We start from the raw sequence: 9,319 nt of genomic DNA on the forward strand, positions 1-9,319 counted from the left end.
TTGTTCAAGGACATTGCTCTTAAAAATTTGAGAAACAGTATTTAGGGTAATTGTTAAGAGCACAGATTTGAGGTCAGACTATTTGGGTAAAATAAATACATCTGCCTTTTATTGGCTGTGTTTACTTGAGCAAGATATTTAATGTCTCTGGGTCTTTGTTCCTCATCTGTAAAATGGAGATAATATATTCATATTTGTTGTCAAGAATAAATAAATACACGAGAAACACTTCGAATGCAGCCTTATCTACATTAAAGTACTGTGTGTTAAGTGATTATATTTAGTCTATTTTCCTATCCAGTGATAAAAATTTTCATTTCACATTTAATTTCCTAGGGGCATTTTATAACAACTAGAAACCACAATAAAAACAAAAAAGTTCTCAACACAATTATTTTCACTTCCGCAACATGCTTTCTGTATGTATGTGTTTCCCCCTTGATTAATCTACATTCTATAGTTGTTTAACCTACTTTACCGAAATTTCTCCCTGACGATATTGTCCTCTCAAATTTCATTTCAGACATTCCCTCCTTCATCCTAAAGCCCAACTAAATACCCTGATATAAATGATCATCTCTCCATCTTAAGTCCCATAATAATTATCACCTCGGTTGTAGCAAAGATTGCATTCTGCTTTGACTTTTTTTCATCCTCATCCAGATGTTAAATAACTTATCTATGAGCTTTGAGTTGAATCATTCTCCATCACATGTATAACTTGAGCTTTTTCTTTGTTATTTCACAGGTAATTTTTAAGTTATAAAACTAATGACTTTAGAATATTCAGTGTAACTTAATACTTTATATGTATATGTAATACCTTATGTAATGTATAGTTAGAATTAAGATTCAATTATTTTCCAAATACTTTTATTTGTGGGTATCTATATAAACACTTGCCTTTGCTCTGTTTTCTAATTTTAACTTTAAGAAAAGGTAGTACTTTTCCTCTGTATTTACTAGTGGTTTTACAATATTTTAAAATATATTTTTCTCACATAGTGCTCATCCATAATATTACAAACATTGGGTATTGCATTAATATGACTAAGTTGCTGTAACTTAGTTTGTTAACAAGAATATCTTTCAAGAAGTATACTGTCCAATTAGTTTTCTATTTGAATAATTTACAAACCTTCTGAAAATGGATAATAGTGAATAATAAAAATGTCATACAAATTAGTGAGACCTCTCTGATTATATAACTATATGATATATTCTAAATCTTTGGGCCTTAAACACAAGATAAATCTAAAAAACCTTATAATTTAGATAAAATACGTAATAACAAAAACAATAGCAAAGACAAACATTCCTATAGTTCCTACTATTTATCACACAATTTAAGAACTTTACTAATGCATCTATTTGACGGCAAACAAAAGCTTAACACTGACTATTTCTAGTGCTATTACATGTGATTATTTCTCCTTATACTTTTTTGTTTTGTGCAATAATTTTGTTAACAAATATGTTACTTTGGGGCTGAAAATTTTTGCCTTTTATGCCTTTTTTCTTTATTTTATTTTTAAGAAGTTACTTTCTGTTTTTCCAAATAATTGTACCAGAGTGGGTTTTTCATACATTCTGATATTCAGTGGAGGAGACTCTCATACACAAATGTTTTTTAATGATTTTATCTTAAAAAATCTTATAGGATTTTTTAAAATTTGAAATATAGTTATTTATTTCTAAGTTAATCTCAAGAGAAAGTCAAAATAACTGCAACTATAAGATGTAAGAAATAGGTATACATGAAATGAAAAAGAAAAAGAAATTCTTAAAATCAGCAACTATCAAAAAATCTTATATATTTACTATATACCATTTTCAACATACATATAATCATATGCCTCATTTTATGGAAAAAGTTGGCAATATTATATATAGTAAAAATGTAAAAGCAGCAGCGAGTTCAATGTGAGTCTTCTTTATTTATAGAAAAATTTCAATGAAATGATTTCAATCTCATGGTCTATCCCTTTAAAGAGGTTCTCTGGTACCACCTTATCCCCACCCCCATCTGTATATGTGTGTGTATTTGAAAAAGTTTTAGATTTGTATTTGGAAAAAATTAAAATGGTGTGATGTGTCTCTCTAATATGGGTCTCGTTTTTCAGACTTTTGTATACTTCGTTCTGAATGCAAGAATTAAGGTCACTGGTGTTATACTTTAAGGGTTTGGGGGCTTATTTTTGGATAACCATGAGACTGGACCCATTTTCACATTAGCAGTGACTTGAAAATTATTCCACAGGGTAACACATATTCAAAAACCACAATCAATAAAATTAATATTTTAGATACGATCATAATAAAATCTTATTAATAAGTGATTAGGTGTGGGGTGGAAATATTTTATGTGCATTTTGTTAATAAACAAAATATGACATGCATTCACTTTTAAGTGAATAGCCGATAGTTCAAAGTACTGCCAGTATTGCAGTTTTGAAAGAAGAATTTCCCTTCACCAAATAAATGTTAGTCCTGGTATATTTCCTGAAACAATCTAACTTTTTATTTTCCAAGTTAGGTTTTTAGCCTATGAACTTCAGCATATTTTTGAATGTCTCTTTCTTTTTTTAAAAAATTTTATTTATTTAATTTATTTATTTTTGGCTGCATTGGGTCTTCGTTACTGTGCGCGGGCTTTCTCCAGTTGTGAGGAGCGGGGACTACTCTTCCTTGTGGTGCGCGGGTTTCTCATTGTGGTGGCTTCTCTTGTTGCGGAGCACGGGCTCCAGGCACGCAAGCTTCAGTAGTTGTGGCTCGCGGTCTCTAGAGCGCAGGCTCAGTAGTTGTGGCCACGGGCTTAGTTGCTCCACGGCATGTGAGATCTTCCCGGACCAGGGCATGAACCCGTGTCCCCTGCATTGGCAGGAAGATTCTTAACCACTGCGCCACCAGGGAAGCCCAAATGTTTCTAATAATGGTGTACCATGAACTAATTCAACACCGATCATTTTCACATACTGGATTTTGTTGTTTAAAGCAATGAAAGCCACTTAACCACAAGGACATCCTTTATTGAGAAATAGGATACCACTTAGAAATGCATCACAATAGTTGCAGAATATATATTATCTAATATTCACTGGGCTCACTGTGAAACAGACTTGAACTAGCAATAAAACAACTTATTTTATTAATTTTCATTTACTTAAGAGTCATTTAGTCCAAACTAAATATAAATTATCATTAATTCATTCAACAATATTTATGGAGCACTGATTTAGGGGCAGATCCTTCTCCAAGCTATGGAATTTCTGTAAGTTTCCAAAAGACATCAGTCCTAAACTCATGGAGCTCAGTCCTATAAATCTTAATTATATTAAAAAGTCTTTTGTAAAGAACTTTTGTTGTTGATTCTAAAACAGACTCAATTCAAAGAATTAAAGATAAATTATATACTCATATAAAATTTCAGGTTGATTTAAGTTAAGAAAAAAAAACAAGAGAGAGAAAGTATATCTTTCAAATTTCAAAAACAAAATTATCCATTTCTCATTAAAGCATTTACCTTGTGTAAAATAAGGATGTTTCAGCTTTTTCTCTCACTTCCATAGGAAGGGATATTTCTTCTTTTAAGAGAGAATTTCCTGGCATTTTCCTTTTTTTACTAAAAAGAAATATACTATATACTATTCTTATATGTTTTACCAGATTTTCACAGCACCAGGACCAGGGGTAATCAAAGTCATTCACCAGAATGACCGTGCATTGTAACAAGGCCTTCTACTGCTGCCGTCTGTCAAGAATGGAACCATTTTTTTAATGTAGAGAAGCCAAGAAGAAATAAAACGAAATGTCTGCCCTTTAACATTTCAGAACTGGGAAACTGATTCACTCTGCCCTATTCCAGTTAAATGTAATAGATGTATTTTTGTACTTGTTCAAACCACAGAGCTTCTGATGGGCATTCTTTTAAAATACTCCTATAGATAGAATATATTCTTCCTCTCTTTATTTTCTTTGGAATGGCAGCTGCCTCAACTTAATGAGATTGAGACCATTTCTCTGAGGATCAGGTGCTAGTTCAGTGAGATTAATGAACAGTATGAACGCTTAGTTTGATATTTGAAAAACTTATTTGTTTACTTATTTATGACCACTACTCATGGAATTCTGCTCCATAACCAGTGAATTCTAGTTCCTCAGGCCTGACTCAGGGTAACGTGTAGACTGTAAAATATGACCGATACTATCCTGATGATATTTTGACATCCTTGACTCTCTAGTAGAATCAGTAGATTTTTAGCAACATTTATTACTTGTTCAGAGACTTAGAGTTCATTCATTTGCATTATCTGTCTTATCACAGTGCCTGAGTGAAGAATGATGGTGATGGTTTCTATAAATACACATTCTCAGTTGAAGGAAACATTTTTCTAATCCTTTCCTATGGTCATTAAAAATATTTTGAAAGTAAATATTAAATATTTTCAATACCAGTTAAAATTAAAGTATTATATCTCTGTGTATCTATTAATATTGTAATTGCATCGTAGTAAGCTGAAAAATGTCTCCCCCCAAAATATTCACAACCTAATCCCTGGAACCTGTGAATGTTACCTTATATTGCAAAAAAAACAGGAGTATTTGCAGATGTGATTAAATTGAGATCTTAAGATAGAAAATTATGTTGGATTATCCTAAATGCCATCACATGTATCCCTATAAAAGGGACTCAGATTTTACACAGATGGGGGAGAAGGCAACGTGAAGATGGAGCAGAGAGATACTTAAAGACACTGGAATGATGGGGCCACATTTGATGGGATGCCTGCAGCCACCAGAAACTGGAAAAGTCAAGGAAAAATTCCCCTATAGAGCCTCTGGGGGGGCCATGGCCCTGCCGCCACTATGACTCAGATTAAGTAATACTGACAGAACTGTGAGAGAATAAATGGAACACATTTTGCTTGTTTTAAGCCAAGTATCTGCTGAATTGTTACAGAAACTTTTTGACTTGGAAAAATTATTCTCATGTTATCTTCTTGATTGAGGGCTTAGCTAATTTATTTCTTGGTTTTTAGTTAGTTCTTGAAACATCAATGTCTTTCTGAGAACTATTTTTGTCATATTATGTATTCATCAGCCCATAATCCATACGGTTGCCATTTAAGCAAATTTAGTGAGATTTTTCTTAGTGCCCTTATTCTATGTCTGTAAAACATTATAGATGTTTGAATAGATTGAATGTTATTCATATCGTAGACACATATATTATAGGTTAATATATAGAGGGGTATGGATAGATACTTTTTAATATCAAGTAAAACCAAGTTTTATTATGATATTGTGGGACTCGAGGGACATTGTTCTAGCTAATGATTAAGAACTCTCCAGACAATAGGGGCTTCTTAGACAATGGGTGAATTTCCAGGATGTCCGGCCCCCTTCCGAGAAGGAGAGAGATAAACAAAAAAGGTGTCTGTCAAAGACCAATCAGGGGCTTCCCTGGTGGCGCAGTGGTTGGGAGTCCGCCTGCCAATGCAGGGGAGGCAGGTTCGCGCCCCGGTCCGGGAAGATCCCACATGCCGTGGAGCGGCTGGGCCCGTGAGCCATGGCCGCTGAGCCTGCGTGTCCGGAGCCTGTACTCCGCAAAGGGAGAGGCTCGCGTACCACAAAAAAAAAAAAAAAAAAAAAAAAAGACCAATCAGGCAGCTGGGGAGAAGGAGGGAGATAAACAAAATGTAAAAAAGGTGTCTGTCAAAGACCAATCAGGCAGCTGGGGACAAGTTCCCTCTCTGGTCCGAGCCTAAGCCGGGACCAATCAGCAGGAGAACACAACCAAATCTATAATTTACATACGGGGAAGTGGGAACCTATAAAACTGACATATTCGCGCCCAAAAGGGTTCCTTCTTCGACCTCCTGCGTGAGGACCAAGGAACCCCGGTGCACCGGCCTTCAATAAACCTCTTGCGTTTTGCATCGACTTCCGACTCTTGTTGTTTCCTGGGCGAGTCGAAACTCCTAGGAGACCGCGCAGGTCTAACATTTGGGGGCTCGTCCGGGATTCCACTCGCCCCGGACCACAAGAACATCGGGAGTTGGAGGTACCAGGTAAGCTCGAGCTTGATTGTCTGTTTGTCCCTTGTTCTTTGTGGGCCATTATCAGAGGAAAGCTGTTAAGAATCGGCTTATTATGGAATCTGTATCGGACCTCTGGCTAGGCAGACGTGCTAATAGCCGGCGTCCATGAGCCCTAGGGGACGCCCTGGTGGCTCATCTGGAAGGAGAGGCAAACTCTGTCTCCCCTTCACTCGGTTTCGGCAGTTCCCTTGGTGATAACTGCCATCTGAAGAGGTTTCGGTTTTGAAGCGAGCTCGCGGTGGCCCATGCGTATATGTGTTTCATGGAGTTTTAACTGTTTCTGTATTGTGGTCTATTCTTCTTCTCTGACGGACGACTGTGGGACAAACTGTGATGACTCCTCTTTCCCTTACCCTAAGCCATTGGACCGAAGTTCGGGCCAGAGCCCATAATTTTTCGGTAGAGGTGAAGAAAGGAAAGTGGCAGACTTTGTGTGCCTCTGAATGGCCAACATTTCAGATAGGATGGCCCCCCGAAGGATCCTTTTTATTAGACAAGATTAAGCTGCTGAAGTCTAAGATATTTAATATAGATCCCCACGGACATCCAGACCAAGTACCATATGTCTTGGTCTGGGAAGATTTAATTCTCTCCCCACCTCCGTGGGTCCGGCCCTTTGTTTCCTCAACAGGTACGTCCGCGCACACATCAGCAGCGTCGGAGATATTAGCCTTAAAGAAAAACCCCAACACGGAAAAGCTACCCGACGCCCCGGATCCACCGAAGGTGATTTAACCTGACCCGCAGTCCGATTTGCTTCTTTTGGATTCCCCACCCCCTTATCCTCCGGCCCCAAATCCCCTACCACCTAGAGGACCCCCAGCTCCACTGCCCTCGGCACCAAGGGAACCATCCATGATGGAAGAAGAAAGGGGTCCCTCAGCGGGCACTAGGAGCCGGAGGGCTATCTCCCCGGACTCCACTGCCCTACCTCTTAGAGAATATGGCCCCCCCGACGGCCAAGGGAATAGACCTCTCCAATATTGGCCCTTTTCCTCTGCAGATCTTTATAATTGGAAAATGCATAACCCAACTTTTTCCGAAAATCCACAGGCCCTTACCGCTTTAATAGAATCTCTTGTTTTCTCCCACCAGCCCACATGGGATGATTGTCAGCAGCTGCTTCAGACTCTCCTAACGACTGAGGAGAGGCAACGGGTTCTTTTAGAAGCCAGAAAAAATGTATTAGGCGCCAATGGACAACCTACCCAGCTGCCTAACGAGATTGATGTTGGTTTCCCACTCGTCAGGCCAAACTGGGATTTCAATGCCCCGGAAGGTAGGGAGCGCCTGAAAATGTATCGTCAGGCTCTGGTGGTGGGTCTCCATGGAGCGGCCAGACGGCCCACTAATTTGGCTAAGGTAAGGGAAGTAACTCAGGGGCCCCAGGAATCGCCAACTGTGTTCCTGGAACGTTTAATGGAAGCCTTTAGACGCTTTACCCCTTATGATCCAACTTCGGAGGAACATAGGGCTACTGTAGCAATGGCTTTCATTGATCAAGCGGCCCCTGATATTAGGAAGAAATTACAGAGGCTAGATGGCTTGCAGGGATTTTCGCTTCAGGAGTTAGTAAAAGAGGCAGATAAAGTATATAACAAAAGAGAAACAGAGGAAGAGAAGGAAGAAAGAAAGCAGAAAGAGCAGGCAGCCCGTGAAAGAAGACGAGATAAGAGACAAGAGAGGAATTTAAGTAAGATACTGACCACTGTGGTTGGAGGAAGAAATATAGGGGATAGAAATGGGCAGGAAGGGAGAACGGCAGACAGAAGGCGACCATTAGACAAGGACCAATGTGCCTACTGTAAAGAAAAAGGACATTGGGTGAGAGAATGCCCTAAGAAAAAGAATGGAGGAAGGCCAACCAGAAACAAAATCTTAACATTGGAAGAAGAAGACTAGGAAAGTCAGGGCTCAAACCCTCTCCCCGAGCCCCGGGTAACTCTTAAAGTGGAGGGGGAACCTGTTCAATTTTTGGTAGATACCGGAGCCTAGCACTCCGTCCTTCTCCACTCAAAAGGTCCTATCTCAGCTAAAAGGTCATGGGTACAAGGAGCCACTGGGAATAAACAATATTCATGGACCACACGAAGGACAGTAGATCTTGGGATTGGACGAGTAACCCATTCATTTTTGATTATTCCGGAATGCCCCTATCCTTTGCTGGGAAGAGATTTACTCTCCAAAGTAGGGGCTCAAATCCACTTTCAGCCAGAAGGTCCCACCATAACTGATAATAAAGGAAGGTTACTTCAAATATTGACTATGAAATTAGAAGATGAATATAAATTATACGAGCAGCCTTCATCCTCACGAGTTAATGTTACAGATTGGGTAACTCCGTTCCCTCAAGCCTGGGCAGAAACTGCCGGAATGGGGATGGCCAAAAATCGGCCCCCGGTGCTAGTGGAACTCAAGGCAACTGCCACCCCAATAACGGTCCGTCAATACCCCATGAGTAGAGAAGCCAAAGACGGTATCCGTCCCCATATACAGAGGCTACTAGACTTGGGCATCTTAATAAGATGTCAGTCAGCATGGAACACCCCTCTCCTGCCGGTAAAGAAACCAGGAACAAATGATTATCGGCCGGTGCAGGATCTACGAGAGGTAAACAAACGGGTGGCAGACCTCCACCCCACAGTTCCAAACCCTTACAACCTCCTGAGCACTCTTCCACCTCAACATACGTGGTATACTGTTTTGGACCTTAAAGATGCTTTTTTCTGTTTAAGACTCTCTCCCCTGAGCCAACCCTACTTTGCCTTCGAATGGAAAGATCCAACATCGGGAATGTCTGGTCAGCTGACATGGACACGGCTACCTCAGGGATTTAAGAACTCCCGACCATCTTTGATGAAGCCCTCCATCAGGATTTGGCATTATATAGAGAATCAAATCTCCAGGTAACATTACTCCAATACGTTGATGATATTTTATTAGCTGCTGAGACCCAAGAAGATTGTATCAAGGGTACTGAAAAACTGTTAACGGAACTTGGAACCCTGGGATATAGAGCCTCAGCCAAGAAAGCACAAATATGCCAACAACAGGTCAGTTACCTGGGGTATCTATTAAAAGGGGGGCAAAGATGGCTCACGGAGAGCAGAAAGGATACGGTGGCCCAAATTCCGGCTCCCAAAAACGCCAGGCAGGTTAGAGAATTTTTGGGGATGGCCGGATTCTGTAGACTATGGATTCCAGGGTTTGCTGAGCTG

General features: G+C 39.6%; 1 protein-coding gene across 1 annotated transcript; it reads left to right on the forward strand.

Moving 5' to 3' along the window:
- Positions 1-6,413: 6,413 nt before the first annotated feature.
- Positions 6,414-9,011, forward strand: LOC137205803 (uncharacterized; the record flags this gene model as incomplete). Its single annotated transcript, XM_067703961.1, is given in 1 exon segment — positions 6,414-9,011. A coding segment is annotated over 1 exon segment (2,598 nt), but the record flags the coding sequence as incomplete, so codon positions are not given.
- Positions 9,012-9,319: the final 308 nt, after the last annotated feature.

Source organism: Pseudorca crassidens, chromosome 14 (assembly GCF_039906515.1).
Source record: "Pseudorca crassidens isolate mPseCra1 chromosome 14, mPseCra1.hap1, whole genome shotgun sequence".
NCBI classification, from domain to species: Eukaryota; Metazoa; Chordata; class Mammalia; order Artiodactyla; family Delphinidae; genus Pseudorca; species Pseudorca crassidens.